This window comes from Vombatus ursinus, unplaced genomic scaffold, assembly GCF_900497805.2.
Source record: "Vombatus ursinus unplaced genomic scaffold, bare-nosed wombat genome assembly UNPS02014793.1, whole genome shotgun sequence".
Taxonomy (NCBI): Eukaryota; Metazoa; Chordata; class Mammalia; order Diprotodontia; family Vombatidae; genus Vombatus; species Vombatus ursinus.
Genome location: NW_020954571.1, coordinates 11465943 through 11489222, shown reverse-complemented (window position 1 = coordinate 11489222; position 23280 = coordinate 11465943). Strand labels below are relative to the sequence as shown.

At 45.6% G+C, this 23280-nt stretch overlaps 1 protein-coding gene across 1 annotated transcript; it reads left to right on the top strand.

The window, feature by feature from the left end:
• The first annotated feature begins 2050 nt into the window (after nt 1-2050).
• Nucleotides 2051-23210, top strand: URM1 (ubiquitin related modifier 1). Its single transcript, XM_027869670.1, has 5 exons — nt 2051-2146; nt 10345-10415; nt 18943-19024; nt 20973-21021; nt 21673-23210. Exons 1-5 carry the CDS (start codon nt 2112-2114, stop codon nt 21739-21741), a joined length of 306 nt encoding a protein of 101 aa, XP_027725471.1. The 5' UTR covers nt 2051-2111; the 3' UTR covers nt 21742-23210.
• Nucleotides 23211-23280: the final 70 nt, after the last annotated feature.

The window sequence follows — 23280 nt, the reverse complement described above, 5'->3', positions numbered from 1 at the left end:
ATATTCCGCTCTCCATCCGAGCGTTCTTTGGCTGCAGTTTAACCCGAGCGCTGGGACTGATTTCCCTCTCACTGATCTCAGCTTGACATCCAATTAGCACAAGAATGGGATAGGAAGCCTGCAAAAGACTCCAGCTCCCCCTGACCCTCCCCCCCCCCCCTCCCCCCCCCCCCATCGTCTTTTCTCTGAGCCACACAGGGTTCAGGACTGAGCCCAGGGGGATTCAGACAAAGGCCAGCGGACTGTGGTCCCCACCAGAGCCCTCTAGCCCCCTCCCGACCCTCCTATTGTCTTCCTCGATACTTCAGAAAGAACTGAAGGCGGTTCCTGCGGGAATCTCTGGGGTCCCTCCTCCTCTGCACCACCCCCACTTTACACTCCCCCCCTTGCAAAAAATAAAATAAAATAAAGAATTATAATCTTTAAAATCACACATACAGGATCCAAACCAAGAACGCACTCTCATCAGCCTGGATTTTGCAAAGAAAAGGATGCTCCAGGTCCCATGGAGGGGGCATGATAAGACTGAAATAAGGTGGAAGCTGTACATTGCAGGGTTAGATGCAGTTGGGCTTTGAATGCCAGACTGAGGAATTTTTACTTTATCCTGTTTGCCCTAGGGAGTTGCTGAGCAAGGAAGACGCATGACAAAAGCCAGGTTTAACAATTTATCTGACTGCCTGTGAAGGGTGGATTGAAGGGAGTAAAGGAAGTAAAGAGACCAGTAAGAAAGTTATTAAAACATTGTGAGGAAGAGGTGATGAGAAACTGTACTAGGGTAGTGCTTGTGAAAGAGATTATGAAGGAAAATTTGACAGGACTTGCTTATTGATTGGATCCAATTTAGTCAAGATGTTTATTAAGCATCTATGAATGAATACAGAACACTAGACACTGAGGGAGATAGATTAGAAAAAAGAGTACGATCATAGGATCACTGAAGAACCCAACTGGAAGAGGCCTTAGAACAATGAACATAGAATAATTATTAGTTAGAAGTAACCTTAGAATATAGGGAAGGGGGAGGGAACAAACAATAAGCACCTAATATGCACCAGGCATTGTGCTATAAGTGCTTCATAAACATCTCATTTGATACATAGAATGCTAAGAGTGGCAAGGAGCCTTTGCAATCATTTTGAAGGTAAGGAAACAGACGAAGGACCACAAGATTTTAAGCCTGCAAGGATTGTTGTGCTGTCCAAGAAAATGAGAAGTTGGCAGGTTCTAGTTTTTGGAATCTCTGATTTGTCTTCCCCGCAGCGTGCTCTGCACACTGTATTTTCTGGCTGATCACTACAGACATGGGAGGGCTTTGGGTTAGGCTAAGGGGAAAACGTTTTGTCCCCTTGAGGTTTGGGGTGCGGGGGTGGGGGGGTGGAGACAATTTGGCTTGAAGGGCTGAGAATGCTAAGCGGCAATCCTGACTGGGGGACATTGAGGGACGACCGGGCTAGCAGGAAGCAGAGCCCTGGAAAGAAAAGGAGGGGAGAAACTAACACTAAGGGAAAGGGGATAAAAGCTATACAAAAGAAACAGTGTGTATGGGCATATTCAAGGTGTTCTAAATCAAAAGAGTCCGGGGCAGAACACAAGCTCAGCTCATGGGGAGCGCCCAGTCCAGTAAATGACGAGGGAACTCCCATTACAATGAGGTATTTCCAAGGATTTGATGGCGTCAACATGAGGAAGGAGAACCCTGGCCTGAGTCAGAAATTGACGCTTCTGCCTTGGAGTGTGGAGGTTCGCATTCTCTTAAGTCAGAAGTAACTTTCGGCTCTAAAGCCTGTGATCTTTGCCACTCAGTAGTTTTGCGACCTTCGTTAGTTCAGTTCCCTCTCTGGGGCTCAGTTTTCCCCATCTGTAAAAAAAGGGCTGAACAAGTTTTACGGTTACTTCCGGCTCGCGTTTTCCAGGATTCTGAGATCTTCAGTCTTCGGAGCTCTCCCCCTTCCCTACCTCCCTAGTAGGCGGGTCTCCGTGGAGGGTCCTGACCAATAGCTGAGAAGAAGGAAGCTTCGCAGGGACGATGCCTAGTTCCCTGTCCGGGTAGGGCGGAAGGAGGAGACGTCAGGTGGGCGTATACTTCCGCTACCTGTGTCTTCCCCAAGATGGCGGCCCCCGTGTCAGTGCAGGTGGAGTTCGGGTGAGTCGGGGTCTCGAGCCCAGGGGAGGGGAGGATCCGGTGGCCCTGTGCAAAAGGGAAGTGTGTCGGGCTAGCAGCTCCTTCTCCTTCCCTCAGAATCTCACAACAGAACGGACTTTTGTCGCATCGCCTCCTCCCGACCTGCTCTGCTGCGCTGCCCGGGTAGGGCAGGGTTGCTATGAGAACGTGACCGTATTTTCCCCAGTAAACCCGCGCGTACGCCGATGCGTACGTGCCTGCCTCCTGTTATCTTTGAGCCACTGTTTAGACTTTCGGGCCTTTTAATAATGTCTGCTCCTGTCCTCCTTTCCCGGGCCTGGAAACCTGGAGCACGGAGTCTGGTCCCTGAGCTCCCAGGATCCAGAACTCACCCCACTGACATCACCCAGTCCGACCATTGAATGGATGTGTAGGCATCGCTGGAAATCAGGCTTCATTCTGCGGGGAGGATTGGTTCCCCCGATGGGATGCAAGTTTGGTTCTCTTTTAGTCTAAAAGGGATATAAGTTCCTTGAGGGCAGGGATTGTTTCATTTTGACTAATCTTTGTACCCCTAGACTTAGCACAGTGCCTGGCACATAATTGGAGTTTAATAAATGCATATTGACCCACTAGTAAGCACTTAATAAATAGATGCTTGTTGGTTGATTGATTTTTTAATGTCAGAGATCCTTAGAACTTGGAACAGAACTCATTGTTTTACACGTGGAGAAATTGACGCCAAGGGAGGGACAATGATTTGGCCAGAGACTCAGAGTTTATTAGTATCAGAGCCAAGGATCCTTTTAAGTCTGATTTTCTTTTTCTCCCTGAGAGGGGAAGGGACAGAACCCAAAGCTTGATGATAAACAGAAGGGAAGATCTGGGACTTGTTCCAGTCTAACCAAACAGGCACTCCCCCCTTGGTTGTGTATACACAGAACTTTCTATATTAGCAATAGACCTCTGGGTGGGTCTGGGTAATAGTACTACGAGTACCATTTAGAAATTTAAGGAAATTTTAGTTGGAGATGTTTTTTATTGAATCTTGCTCTATAATTCTGTTGGACAAAGTCATATATGTCACCATCCTTTTGTGAGTCATTGGCCTTGTCACTTAGTCATTGACAAATCCCTTGGGGGGGGGGCGCCACCATTTTGGGCCATTTAACTTTCTTAAGGCCTGTGGATTCCCCAAATCTTCCCCATCATTAGTTTAGAATAATACTTGATAAGGCCCATTAGGCTTTTCTGCATCCCAGAAAAAACTTCTCTGTCAATTGATTTGGACTCTCTTGAACTTGTGCTTCAGTTTCTCATACTACCAAAGACATTGACTTCTAAGAAAACTATGGTTTTTGGAAACTGAAATATGGAAAATAAATATGCTATACTATCTTTGTCCTCAATCTCTTGATAATCTTTGCCTCTAAAACTCACATAATCAAAGTCTCAAAGTTGGCAGAGATCTGAGACCAGTCAGTCCAAAATGTACCTGAACAAAAATCTTTTTTATAACATATCTTCTAAAGTGGTTCCCAAGTTTTGCATTACCTCAAGCCTAAAGTTGCATCTTTTACTCATTATTCTTAGTTCTCTCTTCTGGGGCCAAGAAGAGTAAGTCTAATCCCTCAACTATCTGATAGCCTTTTAACTACTTGAAGACCCCTAAAGTTTTTATTCTTCTTCGAGTTAAAGCACCCCAATTCCTTCAGCCATTCTCTATATGACAAACCCCTTCATGATCCTGATTGCCCCACTCTGGATATTTCAGCACATAAATGTCCTTCTTAAAATGTAGCATTAGATTTGAACACAGTACCCTGAGTGTGGTCCAACCAAGGCAGGGTACAGTGGGACAATCATCTCCCTAGTCTGAACACCATGTCCTCTTGCATTAGCTTTCTGGGCCACCACTGTTGACTTGTTCTTTTCCTTTGTCTTTTGTATCTATGATCAAGTTGCTTCTCAGAAGGTCTCTCTGATATATGATGATGCCTCATTTTAGTTTAAGGATCACCTTTCTGGTTTTCCTGTATCTGAGCAAATATTACAAGAAGTATTACTGCACTTGCCCATTCACTCTCCCTCTCTGATCTGGTTTAAACCAAAGAAGTAGACTTGTCTTTTTCCACTGACTTTTGCAAATGTAACACTTTTAGTCATTCTAGCTCTTGTGGTGTGAGAGCTAGATAGAGCTGTCTTCCCACACCTTTGTGTTTCACAAGCTTTTTAAAAAAAGTTATTTACTTCATTATTAATTTGACATGCATCAACAAATGTGGATATTTCCATAAACAAAAACAAACATAACATTGCACAGTTTTTTATTTATTCCCACCTTCTATTGAGAAAAGCACTGCCATCACTATACTAGATATTTTATGTGTTCAGCAAAAGATGTCAGGTAACGTAGTATATGAAGTCTCTAGAGTAGACTAGATTGTTTTGTATCACAATAGGCTAGATATTGTTGAAAACTGGACTTAGAGTGAGAAGTGGGATCCCAAGGGCAGTGAGAGCTGCAGAAATTAGTCTCAGTTTTCTCACCCAATCCCTCTTCCCTTCATGATTCCAGGGAAGTTTTATCAAACAGAAGTCTTGGTAAGGGGAGAGAAGGTCATTCTGGAAACTTGCCTCCCAGTTTGATCTGGAGAAGGAAAGCTGGTTCTCTGAAGCCCTGCATCTACCATTAGGACAAACATCCTATTAAATCTCACTGAGAATTGTGGGTGGAAAACAAGGCAATATAAGATTGGATCACTTGGGAGGAAATTCTGCTGAACAGACCAATCCCTCTGTGAGATTTAAGCCAAAGATGTGTTCCGACTTAGGCTTCCCTTTACCTCCTTCCACTCACCAAAGGCCCTTCACCTTAACCTCCTCCAGTTGGCCTAAGGGGTGGGGATGAGAATGTACTTTTCATCACCTGAAGAGCTGTATCGTTGGAAAAGCCAGAACCCCTCCATCCCTTATTTGTGGACCAGTAAACACAGCTGCTGGAAAGTTACCCATTGATCCAGATTCATTCTCCAGTCATTCATTTTAAAAGACAAACAAACCCCACCAGAAACCCAATGCCTGTGGCTGGCACTGCCAGGTTTGGTCACTGCCTGTTGTTTGCTTGGGAGCCATCAACCCCAGTTCTTTTCCTTTCTACATTTCTCTGACCTCCCCCCAAATATGGAACCCCTGCAAGTCTCCTTGTTTCCCCCAACCCCCACTCTCCCCAGCTGCTGCATGTCCCGACCCCCACCCCAGAAGAGAAGAGAGCTGAGCTCTTGGAGGCATATAAATGGAAGCTCTGTGCATGGCCCACAGCTGAAATGGTCCCAGCAAGTGGGTCACAGATGAGCCTTATCTCCTCCTTCACACTTCTGCAGCAACAAAGTGTGACCTTGTTGTGATTACAGACACCCCATGTTTCCCCCATCACAATGCCTGCCTTGGCCTTCCAGAGGTTTCTGTCCATCCCAGTCCCTCAAGGGTGGTTGTGTGTGACTTTGTCAGCTGCATGAGCTCCCCATCCCTGCTTAAAGCTCAGCAGTGTCTTCCTGTCCCCAGTTGGGAGGGCAGTGTTTGTAGATTTTAAAGGGCTACTTCTTCCGTTTAGAAATCCTTGAAATAGAATTTCAGGCAGGCTAGTTGAGAGTTGTAGAGCAATAGCATAGTGTAGTGGTGAGAGTCCCAGACTTGCAGTCAAGAAAGCTGTTTTCCAGCCCAGACCACTAAGAACTCATTAGTTTTGTGACCTTGAATGCCTCCTTTCCCCTCTCTTGGCCTCAGATTCCTCTCATGTAAAATGAGGGTTTTAATACCTGTTCTACCTCTATTTCACAAGTAGGATGAAAGGAAATCATTCACATGTACATATAAACACATACATGCACATATGTGGTTATGAAAGGGCTTTATAAATTAAAGTATTATCTATTACATGTAAAAATAAAAGATCATACCTACTTTGATAGGCTCAGGTGTCAGATACAGTCCAGATACTGACTTTTTCCCCTGGGGATGCTGGGGTTGGCACTCTTGGACAGCTTTTGCTGAAGCATATGTTTCAAACTTAAGTGTGGATCAACAGACCTAGCCAGGGGGAACTGACATGTTTACCTGAAGCCAGATATGCCCAGACATCTATTTTCTCATGGAAATGTTCTTGCCATGTGGTAGCTGCTAAGAAGTGGGGCCTCTTGGTCTTGCCCTGGTTGGGAGAAGTTATCACAGGGAACTCTAGGGTACTGCTTCCATAGAAATACATAGTCCTTTTAATGGGGCCATGTTTAAACAGGTTACCCTATATGCTTGGTGAGCCAGAGTATGGTATCCCCTGACACCCCCTGTTAAAGCAGTTACATGAATTATCAAGAGCCTTGAACTTTAGAAAATTCAAGCCATGAACCTAAAAGAAAATAGTTTGTTCAGCCTCTCTTTTCCTTTTATCTGGGAAGTTGTGCTGGTCAGTTGTGGGGGTGGGGGGCTGGGGGTTGGGAGTATCATTGATATAAGGAAAGTTTAAAGAAAGTCTGTAGGGAAATAAATTGAAAAAAATTAAAATGTAGTGATTCAGTGAAAATTGAAGCACATTTTATGTTTTGATTTTTTTCTAACAGCTTTCAAGGACTAAGTATGCAGGATCTTGGTCTCTGGAAGCCTTCCCTCTCATTGCCAGTCTTTTGGATACCCACTGGCAGTCCACCAAGGAATTAGCAGAGAAAGGAAGAAATCAAACTTAAGTCACCTGGTTTTGTGCCTTGTTAACAATGTCACTTGTTGCAGAATCAGAATTTTAGGGTTGGAAAGGATTTCAGTGGTCATCTAGTCTTGCTGCAACATACCTGACAAGTAGTCATTCCTCTTGTGCTTAAGGGCCTCCAGTGAAGGGGAGCCCACTCCTTGCCAGGCAGCCCATTACACTTTTGGACAGCTTCAATTGTTAGGACATCAAGCTTCAATTTGCTTGTTTGCAACTTCTGAGCATTGCTTCTGGTTCTGCCCTTTGCAACCAACCAGAATAAGTCTAATCCTTCTTAGACTTGACAGGTCTTTAGATGTTTGAACAGAGCTATCATGTCCCCCCTGAGGCTTCTCTTTACCCTCTTAGACATCCCCATCAAATGACAGAGTCAGGATGCTTCATTGTTCTGCTTGCCTTCCTCTCAACATTTCCCAGTTTCTCAATGTTGTTTCTTAACTGCGGTGCCAGAAACTGAGTGAACACTGTGCTCAGATGTGGTCTGACCAGGGCAGAGTACAAAGAGACTGTTACCTTCCTAATCCTGAATGAGATTTCACTCCTAATGCAATCCAAGATGGCCTTACTTTTTTTTGTTTGTTTGTTTCTATACCTGGTAAGTTCATGTTGAACTTAAAATCTACTAAAGCTCTCAGATCTTTTTCGGATAAACTGTTGTCTGTCCTCTTCCTCCCCTCCTCCCCCCAACTTGTGAAGTTGCTTTTTTTCTAGTGCATATCAATGTCAAGTATAAGTTTGCATCACTTAAATCCAGTTCCTGGGTAAGTCAAGACATCACCCCATAATGTCATTGGACCTCTTCAGGACAAGCAATAACAAGACTACCTTTACCACCATTGTGGGCATCGAGGTGTCACGGTGGACCTGGAGTCAGGAAGACTCATCTTCGAGTTCAAATCCAGCCTCAGACACTTACTAGCGGTATGACCCTGGGCAAGTCACTTAACCCCATTTGCCTCAGTTTTCCTCACCTGTAAAATGAGCTGGAGAAGGAAATGGCAAACCACTCCAGTATCTTTGCTAAGAAAGCCCTAAATGGGGTCATAAAGAGTCAGACACAACTGAAAACAATTAAACAAAAATCCCCATTGAATTTCAGCTTATGAGATTCCATTGCTTTATCCTATAAAGTTCTTTTTGGATCCGGATTCTCATCCAGTGTGTTAGCTTTCCCTTCCTGTTTTGTGTCATCTGAAAATCTGATTAACATTCCATCTATGCTTGTATCCAAGTCATGGATAAAAATGTTAAAAAGCAGAGTCAAGCACAGATCCCTGGGGCACTACCCTAGAGACCTCCTGCTGAGTTAACATTAGTATGAGATCTTTATCAAATACCTTCCTAAAATCTATGTAAACTATGTCTACAGCATTCTCTGATCTAACTAACTAAGCTAGTAGCCCTGTCAAAAAAGGAAGTAAGGTTAGGCTGGCATGACTCGTTCTTCATGGTACTATTTGGGCTCTTTATAATTACTACTTCCTTTTCCTCAGTGTTGATTAAACATCTCTTAAATGATTCCTTCTAGAATTTTCCTGAGAATTGAGGTCAAGATAACTGGCTTGTAGTTTGCAGACACCTTTACCTTTCATTTCTTGAAAGTCAGAACATTATTTTCCTTTCTTCAGTTTTGCAGTAGCTCTCCCTTTCTCTACCATCTTTCAGCTATTACCAATGATGACTTAGCAATCAGTTTTTTCAGTGCTTCAGACTATATATAGCCCTTCTGGGCCAGGTGACTTGAATTCCTTAAGGGTGACTAGGGGTTCTTACTCTCTTTAGGCATCAGTCTGTTAGTCACTTTTGTTCTCTCATTTCCAGTGCAAAGATGCAAAGAAGACAGAAGCCATATACTAAGTTAAAAGTTCTGTCTTCTTTCTTTTTCCAGATATCATAGTCTTGTCCACCCTAAGTAGTTCTATCCCTTTTTTAATCCTCCTCTTTCCTCTCATATAACTAAAAGAAATGCACTGTTTTTGTTGTCTGTAGCTTTGCACTATATTTACAGGACCTTTCCACGCTCTTATATTCCGTTGTCGTTGTCTACTCTTGCTTTTATCTTCTGTACGTACCTTTGTAAAACTTAAGTTGGTTGATGGCTTACCCTGAGATATCATTCTCTTCAGACTCACCTTTTTTCTCCTTATTGAAATTGTTTCCTAACATGGAAATGTTTTGTATGACTGCACGTATATAATCCATATCAAAGTGCTTGCCTTCTCAAGGAGGGGGGAAGGTAGGGAGGGGATTTGGAACTCAGAATTCTAAAAAACATGTTAACAATTGTTTTTACATGCAATTGAGAAGAAAATAAAAACATTTTTTTGAAAAATTGTTTCCTTTTGTGTCTTCCAAATTTCATTCTTGAGAGTTTTCCATCACTCTTACACTGACTTCCTATGTAGAATTTTAGTCTATGAGATCCTACCTATCCTTCCTCCAAACCTTTTGGAATCTGTTTTCCAAAAATGTAGGGTTGACTGAAAAGAAGGGTGCAGAACACTGGGTGGATGTTGAGTTGTAGATATCCATTAATCCAGGCCCTCCTGCTTTAAGGCTGGGGCTTATTGATTCTTGGATAATCGAGAACAGGTCCCATGATGCTACCTTGGATAGATTCTAGATTGGATAGATTCACAGAATGTTAGAATTGGAAAAGATCTTAGACATTCTTTAGTCCAACTCCCTATTTTTGCATTTGAGACAAGACAGAGTGATTTGCCCAAGGTCACACAACTGAATGTCACCAGAATGGGGCCTAGAAACAACAGATTTCCAGTCCAATGTACTTTTCAGTGGAACCATACTAAAGTTTAGTTTAAGGTAAATGTTGGAAAACATTCATTTCCTTCCATTGCCTCTTCCCAATTTACAGAGTGAGGAGCAAGGTGGAGGTTATAAAACTTGGTGTTTGTCAAAATTCTTGCTCAGCCTAACAACCATCATAGATGGAACACTGGACTTGGAGTGTCCAACTTTCCCTGTGCTCTTGATTGAGGGCTGATGTCCCGTTCTCACCATTTGTATCAGTTCAATTCACCAAAGATTTATTCGAGCCTAATGTGTGCAAAGTACAATGTCACACAATGGGGATACAGGTATGAAGTGAAGCAAAATCCCTTACTTCCTTGAACTTAGTTTCCCATATAGAATGCATTGTGATTAAAATGTCGGACAATGACGTTGAGCCTCACGTAGACAGAGTGCAGGAAATGAGATGGTGTAAGATGGAGAAGTAAAGGATCAGGTAGGAAAAAAGGATAGGTAATTTTAAAGCAGCACTTTAGTATGTAAAGAAATATTCATATGCCAGATTATTATATGGCTGGTTTCTTAGCTGGTTTAGCTGAATTCTTGTATATCAACCCACTTTTACTTCTACCTGTTGAGTGTTTTAGGATATAGCCCCTTCTTGCTCCCTATAATTTACTGGGTTCTCTCTTTATCATTTCCCTTGCAGAGGTGGGGCAGAGCTCTTATTTGATGGTGTAAAGAAGCACCAGGTCACCTTACCTAGTCAAGAGGAGCCCTGTGAGTATCAGTCTTTTCTTCTCACTCCTTTTATACTAGGGGAGCACAGGTATGGCCAACCGTGGGAGCAGTGGGGTGTCCAGGAATTGCTGAGCAGCCATTATAGTACACAGAAGTTCCTGGCTATCCTCACAGGTGAAGTTTAAGCTGAAGGGAAGAAAAGCTCACCACATGTAATCAACAGAGGACTCCTTCTCTTCCTCCCCATCCTTTCTTCCTCACCAGTTCTGCTGTCAGTGGTTAGGCATCCTCTGTGTGCACAATGGTCCTCAGTGTCCACAAAGATACCATTTGGTGCTCTGCTCAAGTTTGTGCTCTTGTATTCTCTGGCCTTTTCTTCACATATGTCTTCAATGTCTTACGTCTGGATAGACCCAACCAGAGACCATTATCTATAATCAAGGGCCTCATGGGCCTACCAAGTTTTCTTCCCAAAACCAGATAAGCAGAGGAATAATGAGAGACTTGAACATCCTCCTAGAAAACTGGGCATAGAAAATCATCAGATGATAATTATCTGACAGTGTTTATGATCCCTTAATTACCTACCTTCCCTGATATTGGTAAAAGTTTGCTTTAACTGTCAAGCCATCATTTTATTTCTTTCCATCATCTACCTTGTTCCTCAGGTACGCATGTTTCCAACATCCCAAATCTAGTCTAGTATTGCCACCTTTTAAGATGAAGATAGAAAACTGGAGAGGATCCAGGCAAAGGCAACTTGAATGGTTAAAAGGATAGAGAACAAAAGATAAAAGAAATGGGAAGATTTGGTCTGAAAGAGAAAAGGCTGGCATTGGATAGACTAGTCGTTTCTATGAAGATGATAACCTGCAGTCCTGATAGTCACCAAAGACATCAAAGATTAATTGGACTGAAATTACAAGAGGAAAGATTTAGGTTAGATCTAGGGAAAATTATATACTGACATTTAGAGTTTCAAAGACTGGATGGGGCGATGGAGGATGATGGTAGAGAGTCAGGTAAATAATCATTGGTCCTGGCTTGTTGCAGGTTAAAGGCAGGAGATTGGACTCATTTGAACTCTCCAAGCCCGGATTTGTGATCCTACTGATTCTTTAAGTGACAGTTCCCTTCTAAATAATGCTTCATTTTCTATCCAGAACCATGCTCTGTCCAAGGGGAAAAAGGTACATAGCATAGGGTGGAGACTGAATTCCTAGATTCTCAGGAGATCCTGGATTTGGCAGCTTCCTTCTGGCACTGTGGGGAGGATACTGTGCTGAGACCCATTCGCAATCAAATGGATCATTGTCCAGGTCTGCTGGCTCCCACTGGGGGGCTAGGACAGAGATGGTTCTGTCTGCCTCAACCAGAGACTCTGACATTCTCAGACGAGCAAAAATCTGCCCCACTGAACTGGGGACAGGATGTTCATGGGAAGAACTAGAATGTTACTATGAGATTGGGTAAACTGCCGAAGGTGTGTAGCATGGTGCCGTTGGAGGGTCGGGTGATATTGAAAGTTACCAGATCATGGGTTTGATTACCATCCAAGCAGTCCTGGCAGTCTTCTGAATGATGGACTTTGAAGTAAAACCTCTGAGGTCTCATCAGGAGACTTAAAAATCTTGCTAGCTATGATCTGGAACTCCATGCATTTAACTTCCTTTCTGAAGAATTCAAAGGGTGTCATAGTTTCAGTGCTACAAAATTCCCTGGAAACATGATTCCCTAGCTAGGCAGAAAGAGGGCAAATGAATTGTTTACGATGACATAATGAGTCAACGGTAGAGCTGGGTATAGAACCCAGCTTGATATACCCAGGTATAGAACCTGGGTATATCAACCCCCCCCCCTACCCTGGTCTTTTAAATTTTCTGTTATATTCTTCCTAGTAAGGGGGGGGGGGGCTGGGAGAGGTAGGAAGTAGAAGACTAGCTTGGATACAAGGTACAGTTGCCAGGCTGTGCCCAGTGGTGTACCTTCTGCTGCCCAGCATGCTTTAAATTTGGGCAGGATGTATAGCCTAAGTAGCATTAATTTGTCATGGAAGAAGAACTGGGACCCAATCTAGGTTAAAAGTGGTATTCTGGCTCTAACAGTAGGCAGCAACTGCCAAGCATTGAGCTGACACCACTGTGCCTAGTGGTTAGGCAAGGGGCTTGTACCACTGGGACAGCCTCACCGTGCCACTGAGCTGGTACCCAGATCTGTTCCCTGGCAGCCAGCCTGGCCCAGCTGCTGCTGCTTGGCTAAGCAGATCCCAGTAGTCCCAGCAGAGAAAACAGCAGCCACAAGATTGGAGTGAGTATTGAATTTGGGAGTCAAGATCTGATTCTTTTTCTATGACTAATCAACTGTATAAATAGGGATAGGGCCTGGACCTGTGATTTTATTGGTATCAGAAACCTGCTCTATCAGTGTTTTATTGTATTTTTATTTGTTTTGTTACATGTTTCACAGTTGCATTTAATTGGATTTGGGCCCCACTCCAGAGTCTTATGGCCTCCTGTTTGACACCTCTGCCCTGGAGCACTGAGGTCACACAGCCAGTGTATGTCCGATACAGGACTTGACCAGTCTTCCTGGCTCCAAGGCCAGCTCTCTGTCAGCCACACTTCCCTGTCTCCAAACAGCTGTGTGACCTTGGACCAGTTACTTCTCTGGCTATCAGTTTCTCCAGTTGTAAAATGAAAGGGGCTGGACTAGAAATCTTCAAGGTCTCTTATGGCTCTAGTAGACTAATTCAGGTTGGAGAAGTAGAGGGTCACATAGCCTCACAACAACCTGAGGGAGCAGGGTCAGGGAAAAGCCTCCAAAACAAGTATATTTCCAAAGAGAACCCCCCCAGGAGGAAAGAAAGTATAGGGGCAGCTAGGTGGCACAGTGGATAGAGCACGAGCCCTGGAGTCAGGAGGACCTGAGTTCAAATGCAGCCTCAGACACGTACTAACTGTGTGACCCGGGGCAAGTCACTTAACCCCATTGTCTAACCAAAAAAAAAAAAAGCAAACAAAAGCAAAACAAAAACAAAAGAAAGTGTAAGGGAGCTTGCCGGTAAATTGATGTGAAATGAAGCCGTCCTGCCTGCATTCTAGCCTAAGCTTTACTCTCTTCCCTTCTTCATCTATAATATGAGAGGTCATAATTATATAGGATTAGAACTCAAGGGGGGACCATTTAGTCTAATGTCCTTATGTTACAGATGAAGAAAGAGTCTGAGGCTCCAGGGAGGGTTAGAGCCTTGCCCAGGAGTCCCAACAGACAGTGGCAGAGTCAGGTCTTCTGGCAGGGCGGCAGTTGACTTTCTGCCACATCCCCGAGAGATCATTTCTGGATCCCTGTCTGCCCTCACATCCTAACTATGAATTCAGGTTTTCCCTGCTTCAGAATAGAAGGTTCCCACCTGGGGGGCTGGGCATCGGTGGTACTGTATTCATGTCGATGTGATGCTGTTTTCATATCGATGTCCATGAAGGACAGACTGGAGAAGACAGAATGGTCACCAAAAGTGGGAGGCTCTGCTGGAGAAGGTAATGGGCACCTTCTCATGAAAGTGGCCTGGGGGGTTTCTGAGTGAGGAGACAGGTACAGTGTGGATTGCCCACTAGGCCCTTCGGAACCAGGAGGAGGGGGGCTGAAACCTGGTCATTTCACCTTGCAGTTAGTTTTTCTAGTCTCGAGGACAAAGCCCAGAATTTCCATTTTTTCCCAGCCATGTACACATTCCTACACAGACATGGAGTAAGATTACCTTCCCTCCTGTCCCAAACTCTCCCCCCAACCCCACCTCGTTTCCTCCTCTCTCTCTCTTTTCTCCTTTTGTGCCTGTCATGACTCCGCAGTTTAAAGGGTGGCCAGACCAGGAGGGAGGGAGCTCCCCAGCTCTTTAAACTGCTTAGCATGCGCTTCACAGTGGCTCCCAGCACCAGCTGTTCCTTTCTCCTGCTCACCCTCGCTCTTGGGGCCTGTTTGCTGAGCCCCCCCAGCTCCTGTGCAAAATTGCTTTTGAAAAGAGCCACTTTCTGCTTAATTAAACAATGAGGAGCAGTCCTCTCTGCACATCTGTAAACCTCCTTCTGCAGGCCCTTTATCCCACAAACTGCTCCATTCTTACCCCCATTCATTTGTAAATGGGCCCTACACCGAGCTCCCCCTCCCCTCACCCCATTCCCCTCATCCACTCCCACCCTTTGGGCCTTTCTTCTCCCCTTTCAAGTAAGGCTCTGGGCCTGCTGGATAGAAGAGCTTTTCCTTGATGGCTGGTGGACTTGTTGGGCAGTGAAAGGGGCCTTTGCCCGCGGACTCCATGGTTCTCTAGGTTGGTCCATAGGAAGGCGTGCTGTCTTGGGGTCTAAGCTAAGGAAAGATGGGAGCAGGCCTACCCATTAGCAGTAGAAAGGAAGCCACATCCCTGAAGTTTCCTAGGAGAGATGACTGTGCTCCCAAAGTATCAGGCTCCCTATGTGGTGATGGTGAGCAAAGGGCCACTTGACTCCCCCACAGCTGCTTCTTGTGAAAAGGCTGGGAGGAATCTAATAATAATGAAAATGATGATAACCAGCAATCGGGTTGTGCTTTAAAGTTGGCCGAGTGTTCTACAGACACTGCCCAAGGGTTCCCAAGGTCCTGGGCGGTCGCAGCCCAGTCTGAATGAGACTGCGTAAGGGGCTGAAATCCAGATCCAGAAATTTCATTTTAGGCTTGTCATTCCTTGGAGTTAGGAGGCTTGGGAGGTGCTCTCGGTCCCAGTGACTGCCTCACTTCCCTGCCTCAGCCTCCTTCCGGTAGAAGGCGCTTGACAACTCCCTGGACTAAAAGAGGAGGCCGCTGCTAGTTCCCGTGCTGCCATTACCTTGCTAACCGTGGCCTGTTGGTGCGTGTAGGGGGGCAGTGTAAGTAACAGGCCAAAATGGAAAGGAAAAGTAAATGGAGGTCAGGAGTTTCTGGGATTCACTTCTGCACTGAACTCATTTGATTCTGATGATGATGCAAGACAAGATCAAGTGTTATTTTCCAAGAGTCATCTGACCACCTTCACAGATGCCCAGCCACTCCTTGAGGGCAGGTACTAGGTTTGCTTGGTCTTCATATCCCCAGAGCCTAGTGTAGTGCCTGCATTAGGTGCTTAATAAATGCTCACTGATTAATTGAGCCACTAAAAAATTGCAAATGGTGCCTGCTATCTTCTAGGCCCCCAGCCACATGCTCCATTATCCCATGTGAGTCACCCCATTCTCAGCTCTCCTCAGCCAACAGCTAGGCAGTCATTCATTCATTCACATGTGAAACATTTACTATTTTCTCTATGCAAGGAAAGCACTGTGCTAGGCTCTTTGGGGGATACAGAGACAACCAGGACTCCACCCATACTCACAGTCTAATAGGAGAGCTGAGATATGGACACAGATGACTGGAATACAAGATGAATGTGTTAAGAGCCCGGTGAAGGGTACAGGCAGGGAGGTCATTTATAGAACTGGAACTTAGGTGGTACAACGACCGTGAAAATGTGAATAGAGAACGATGGCAAACTGGAAGAATGAGTGTAAGATTTTCACCTCTCAGAGATTAGTTCCCAAGTCTATCCTCTGTTTATTAGCACCTGACTGCTTAACCTTTCTGCCTCCCTGGCTGCCTTTGGAAACCCACCATCTGGCTAGGAAGTCTGTTTGTATATTGCCTGTCCCAAAGCAAGGCAGAGATGAGATACGAGCCATTGTATTCCTTTTCTGGGCACCCTGGAATTTTCCTATCCCTGGGGATAGGGTAGGAGGGGGAGGAGAGGTGAGAAAAGGGGGAGATTCCATCCAGAAATAGAAGTTTTAGGTGTTTCTTGTTAGTAGTTTTGAGAAGGGAGCCATCAGCCATCAAACCCACCCCCAAACAATAAGGGTGGTGAGGCAGGGTCCAAACCATGGTAACAGGCTGGCAAGAATGTGGGTGGGGTTAGGGGTAGGCTAGGCTGAAGTTAGTGACCTCAGCAAATGAGAGCTAGGCTTTGGGCACCATGATGAACGAGCCAGGAGTGGGTCAAAGGAAGAGTTCCCATCCCCCACATTTCCCAGACTTTGTAGGCAGGGCAGCCAGTGGTGCTGTCATTTGGATGACCCCATGGTGACCACAGAGCCCTGAATCCTTATCCATGGTCCTAGCCCAGACAAATGACAATGTCCCCTTCTTGGCGGGGAGGACACAGCTCAGATCCAAGGAAAACTCAGTCTCTGGAGGAAGTGGGGAACATAGAGAGCCAGAACATGGCTGAATCTCATCTCTGTGGGGGCCAGAAGGGATATGGGAGTGGGAGTTCAGGGGAGGGGAAGTGTGAATTCCCACAAGGCTTTACAATTCACCAGGGTGCAGAGGTTTACATAGATTAGCCTAGTCTCCACATTTCTCATTCCAGGCACTTGCCCTGTAGTGGTAATTCCTCTCTGTACACAGACGCACATCCTCTCCCTTCACCAAGGCCTCACTGATGGATCTGTCAGGCCTGGGCAGTTTTATCGAGCAGTAGGAAGATATATGGGCTGACTGCACACCAGACAGTGCCAAGATGGAGGCCAAGGGGAGTCGGAGCCAAGGGGAAGCCCAAGCCCGTCCTTTCCCAGCTCAGAAAGGCCCTAGGGAGGAGCCCCACCAGGCTACAAAAATCATCACAGATCATTAGGCCCGATGCACAATGGGCATGCGCTTCCATCTCTCACCTCTGTCTCTCCCCCTCCTCCTTCAGCCCTATATCTCTCTCTTTCTCTTGTTTCTCTTCTGCTCTCATGCAAAGTTTGTAAGAGTTTCTGTTTTTAAAACAGTAACCCCATGCCGTGAATGCCCTATCAGTGGTCTGGTGCTCAGAGGACACATCAAAGTCTGCACACAGAGGAATGGGCTGGATGGTTCAGAACTGAGTGTTTGGATATAACAATTCTTTCTCTCAGCCATTCAGAGAAACTACTTTCAGGAAAGATATGCTTGATTTCTGTGTCCAGCTGTACTGTCCAGATATTTTTTAACTTTTTAATCTCTTCCAGGCATTATTTTTACTCCCAGGCTTCAGAGCTCATGATCAGAGGTAGGGAAACTGAGTCCCAGGCTAAGATGAATACCCCCACACCACAGCTTAACTGACAAAACTATACCGCATTTAAAGGACAAAGATAATGTGTTTCCCCAGGGTCCATGTCATGGCATCTTGCGGGCAGCACACCCATCAATGACATTCCCACTAAGTGGCTTTGTTGCCTCCCAGGTAACCCAGTGTAGACTTGAAGACCCAAGGTAGCAAGACTTTGGGGATATTTTACTGCATACCTAAGTGTGACTTGTCTAAAGAGGGAAGGATAGTGACAATCCGTATAGTTGTTTATGGCTTATATAGCATTTTTCTCATAATAGCACTGTGAGGTAAGTTATACAAGTACTATTATTCTCATTTTACAAATGAAGAAGTGAATTTGCCCAAGATCACCCATCTAATAAATATTGGAGCTGAGATGGGAACCCAGGCCTTCTTGCTTCAGGCCCAGTGTTCTTTCCATTACACTGTGATTCAGAGCCCGTGGAGAAGAAGGAACACAGAGACTGAGATCCTGAAGTCACAGAGACTTATTTCTACTCAGTGCCACTCACCTCCCCCCAGCTTTCTTACCAGTCTTTTTCCTCTCTGCACACCAAGAGTGACCCATCTGGGGCATGGCAGTTTGAAGTGTGCAAGGCCAGAGGGAGGGAACCAGAGAGCTATTTGTCAGTGTCCCTCGGCCTACTGATGGATTCTTCTCTCCCCTCTGCCTCCCTCCTCCAGAGGAAATTAACTGATACTATCTCTCCTACAATTGTTTTTCTTCCCTCACAAAGAGAAATGTATGCCAGCCAGGAGCAAAGATGGATCCTCCCAGTCTGGGGCTGAGAAGGAGAGATAAAGGTGGAAGAGAGATATTCTGGGTGGGAAGGATGCTGAGAACAAGAGATTACCCATACCGACAGGCCCATTTAAAGCCTGGTTATACCAACGATTGGCTGAGACTTGCCTTCTAGCCATGAGAACCCAGAGCAAGCCCTTTTCCGGGGGCTTATTTTGGTGACCTGTTCTAGAGTCTTCCCACTCTTTCAGTCAAGACATTTTCTCTCGTTTATTTTAGCTTCAGGTTAAATTTATTCTCTTATTCAACCCTAAGTCCCCTTTTCATAATTAATTGGCCCTTTCTAAAGTGTCCTAACTCAGTCTTCTTCAGTTTCCTCACCTGCAAAATGGAGATGATGATAACACCCACCTCACAGGGTTGTTGTGAGAATCAGATGAGATAAAGTTTAAGCTCATAAAGCTTAGGCTAAGTGCCCAGCACATAGGAGGGGTGCTTAATAAATTTATATTCCCTTCCTCCCCATTTTAGCATAACTATTGAGCAGCTTCCGTGGCTTAGTGGAATGAGGTCTCTGCAGACTTTATTGGTACTCCCCTTTGGATCAAAGAACTTCTGGTCACTTAACTGAGCAGCTAGGCTGGGCTCCGCGGGAACATAGCTGATAGGTCTCACCACTTTTTTTTTTTTTTTTTTTTTTTTTTTAGGGGATATCCGAAACCTTCTCCTCTGGATAAAGAAGAACCTACTGAAGGAGAGACCAGAGTTATTCATCCAGGGAGATAGCGTGTAAGGATTCCTTTCCCCTCTGCCAGTGTAGGGTTGAGGGGAGGGATGCCCTGCAAGGGATGTATCACACAGAAGAAGATGGTTCTATTCTGTCTTTGTGCTCCCTGAACCTAGCACAGTGCCTGATACATCGTAGGTACCTAATAAATGCTTGTAGATTGTTTGGTTGGTTGATTGACGCCTCAGTGGTTTAGGGAACAAGACATTTGAGTATATGAGCTTCAGTGCCACCATCCTTCCCTGGTTGAGGATAAGCCAGAGTTCTAATCTTCACCCTTTTCCTGAGGAGCTTGTTTCTCCCCATAAATCGAGGAAGTGAGACCAAAAGGAGGGATAGAAATCTTGGGTGATAGAACCCATTCAGGGTTCCAGAAGAAACCCACACTTGCTGTGTGTCTCTTTGTTCCTCCAAAGGATCTCTCTTGTGGACTCAATTTGAGATCTTCAATTTTTATTCCCAGTTAGAAGAGGGATTGGTGGGTACAACTCAAGTGATGAGTTCAGCTCTGTGTGGGTAGGCTGTTTCTCTCTCCTGGCCTCAGTTTCTCTGTCTATAAAAGGAGGGGGTAGGGGTTCTAGCTGAATTATTTTGCTATGTGTATGAGTAGTACATTGCTGGACCTGAGTGTGAGTATAGCCACCCCTCTGCTAAACTGAGTATCTAGAGAGTTGATGCTCTTCTCATGTCATAAGCCAGGTTTTTTCCCTCAACCACTAGCTAACACAGGGCTCTGCCCTGTGGTTGTAACCTTCCCCAGTTGTGCTATCAGTGGGAAGTGAGATTGAAGCAATCAGATCCATACTCCCTCTGTCCATTGCCTCAGCATCTGCCTTCTCTGTACCCATCACAGGGCCAGGTCCATCCTCTCTGAGAAACAGCCAGAATTGATCCTCTGGGAAATCACTTTATTTTTAAAATGAGGCCAACCTGGTGGAAAAAGGGACAATCATTGCATTCTGCCTGGGGTCATGGCGAAGGATGAAGCATGCCTATCTACAGCATCCCTGTGGCACAGGTCACCCTGGGAAGTGGGCCTGGAAATCCCAAAGCCATAAGAGTATGTCTCTTACATATCCCCAGTGCTCTTCAGCCAAGAGCCAGACTGAGATAGAAACCTGAAATAGGACCCAGAGTTTCACTGAACTAACCTGGCCACAGAAACAGGAGTTAATTCTGGGGCTAACTTATCTTTTAAGGGAATTACTGGGATTGGGCTAAGCTTTGTGCAGTTTTCACCTATCTCAGTCCAAGCTCATTTACACCTTCCAGACTGGTTCCAGACAGGTTTCAGACAATTGAAATCCTATCTGACCCAAACTTCTGGGGACTTGGCCATTGACATCTTCACTTCTGCACTGGATGATTATAAGGAGGGGTGGGACCAGTGGCTCTCATCTCCTCCTACAGGGAGGTAACAAGATGAACCAAGCTGGGGCAGTAGACATGTCACAAAGAATTTCCTGTTGGGTCCAGGTTGTTGCCCTGGAAGATTGTAGACTCCTGGAAGGTCTTTTAAGATACAAACTCCTGAGCTGATGTTAGAGAGGCCCCTGAGAACCCCACTTCCAACTAGTGCCTCAGTAAGGGTTCTAGGATTTTCACATTTTTTCTTCTCTCCAGAAGCTTCTCATGTCCATCTCCTAGTCCTTGGTGCTCATCAACCAACATGGTGTGGTGGAATGAGCATCAGTAGAGCTGAGTTCTAAACACAGACTTGCTGCTACATGACCTAGAGCAAGGAAAGGGATGGGGGAGTGGAGGGAGGGGTGAGGAACAACTAATGACAAGCACCTTCTAATGTGCTAAGTACTGTATAAATAAGATCTCATTTGAAAAGTTGTCTACTTCTTTAGGTCTCAATTTCCTTTATATAAAATGAAAGGATTGCATTTAGTGATCTTTAAAGTCCCTTCTAGCTTTCAAATTCTGTAATTCTCTTTCCCACAGGCGACCAGGGATTCTGGTACTAATCAATGATGCTGACTGGGAGCTGCAGGTCAGTATAGGAGCGGGCAGCTTTTCTCTCAATAGGCCCTACCCCAATTTCCTCTTGCTTCTCAGTGTCAGAGCTACAAGCATCCCCCTTCCTTTGTCCTTTTCTTGCCCTTGAGTGGAAGGAGGCTATATACAAGAACCTGGACTGAGATAGGTGAAAACTACACAAAGCTTAGCCCAAACTGAGAGAGAATGTGTTAGAACCAGCTGAGGAAACCCATGTTACCTCTCACAGTTCATAGCCCTGTGCATGCCCAGACTGAGTATCAAAACTGATATATTCATTCTTTCTCTCTCTTTCTCTCTCTCCCTCTCTCCCCTCCCCTTCTTTCTCTCCCTTTCTTTCTTTTTCTCTGCCTCCCTTTCTTTTTTCTCTCTTCCCCTCCCTTTCTGTCTGTTTCTCTCCTCCCTCTCTGTCTCTTTCTCTTTCCCTCTCTCCTTCCTTTCTGTCTCTCTCCTCACCCCTTCTTTTCTCACTTTCCCTCTCCCTCCACCCTTTCTGTCTCTCTTTCTCTCCTCCTCTCCCTTTCTCTTTCTCTCTCCCCTCCCTTTTTCAGTCTCTCTTTCTCTCTCCCCTCCCTTTCTCTCTCTGTCTCTCTCTCTGTCTCCTTCCTTTTTTCTCTCTCCTCTCTTTCTCTTTTCTCTCTCTCAGGGTGAATTGGACTACCAGTTACAGGATCAGGACAACATCCTCTTCATCTCCACACTACATGGTGGTTAGAGCATCTGTCCTTCTCTGTCCTTCAGTTCCTCCAGTTCCCAGGGACCTTCAGGGCAGAAAACATCCAAAATGGGGGAACAAAAGAGACAGAAATCCTCCTCCTCCCCCTCCCCCTTCCCCCACAGCCGGAGCATGTGGGACATCAAGTCGCTCCTGACTTTGTCTTCATGGGGAAGGACCAGGAGCAAAAGAACCAGACAGTTCTGCTCTCCTGCCTCTTCCCTTTGCAGCATCTTCCCCACTCCCTCTCTAGCCTTAGCAGCTTTCCCTCCGGGAAGGGAAATGAGGCCAGGTACTAAAAATGTGCTGCTTACAGCTTTTGCAATAGTGGAAGAAGCTACTACCACCTCCTTCCCCAAAACAGGGAGGGGGAGGGCAGCTTTGCCTAGAAACCTGCCACAGATTGCCCCCATCCATAATCTGTGCCTTGAAGGGAGGTAGTGGTCCTTCCGCCCCCACTATTCTGCAGGCACCTTTGTGAGCTCTGAATCCCTATCGTCCTGCCTCTTAAGGAGCTGTTCCAATATTCTAAACTGTGTCACCTTGGGCAAGTCGTTCATCACCCTGGGTTTCAGTCTCCTCGTCTGTGAAATTGTCTTTTGACAATTTAAGGACTCTTTTAAACTCTAGAATTCTGTGACTGAGATTTTTTGCCTCAGTTTCCTCATCTAGGAAACCAAGGGCTCCACCTGCTTCTTCCAGCATCATTACTGAGCCTCAGCTGGGGGCCTTTATTCAGTGCTGCCTCTTCCTCCTCCTTCTGCCTGGATGCCCCCAGCTGCTCCAGCCGTGCTCCTCTGACTCCCCTAGCCCTTGACCTAGGCCTTCCCCACAGTATACAGGCCACCAGATGGACTCCCAGGCCCCCTCCCCCAGAGACAAAAAACTGTCGTCCGTCATATACCATCTGAAGACACCTGGGCTCTGAGCCTCACTGGGGAGAGCTGTGAGTCTCTTCGTTGTGCCTCAGTTTCTTCTCTGATGCCTAGGATTTTACCATTGTGAACTTAAGGGTTACCAGAAAACCAGGGCACAAGAAACTGCTTTGTGACATATTTGGGACCTTCCAGCTTCTCTCCCCACAGCATGCAGACCCATCTGGAAGTCAACATGGCGGTGCCTGTAACAGCCGGCATTGGGCAAATAAAGGCCTTCATGCCTGTCGTTTTTTTCTTTATTGCCTGGAGCCTCATCCTAGATACGGCTGGGCTGGGTCAGTTGTTGGTATCCCAGTGACCTCATGGCACAGCTCCTGGCTTGATGCAAATGTGGCAAGGATTCTGAGAATCATCCTCTTACTTCCCTGGAGCAGGTTTAAGGGCCCAACCAAAATTGTCTGGACAAGATCTGGGGATGGGGATTCCCCAACAATGATGTTGGGGTAATTTGGGGAGACCAGGAAAGGTTGAATCCAGCTTGTGCTGGACCTCCCAGCAGAGTCAAGTTCACAATAAAGCTGGGAGCTGGAATCCTGCGCATCTGCTTCTCCCTTGTATATATAATGTTGAGTATTACACCATCCACCACAGGATTCATTTC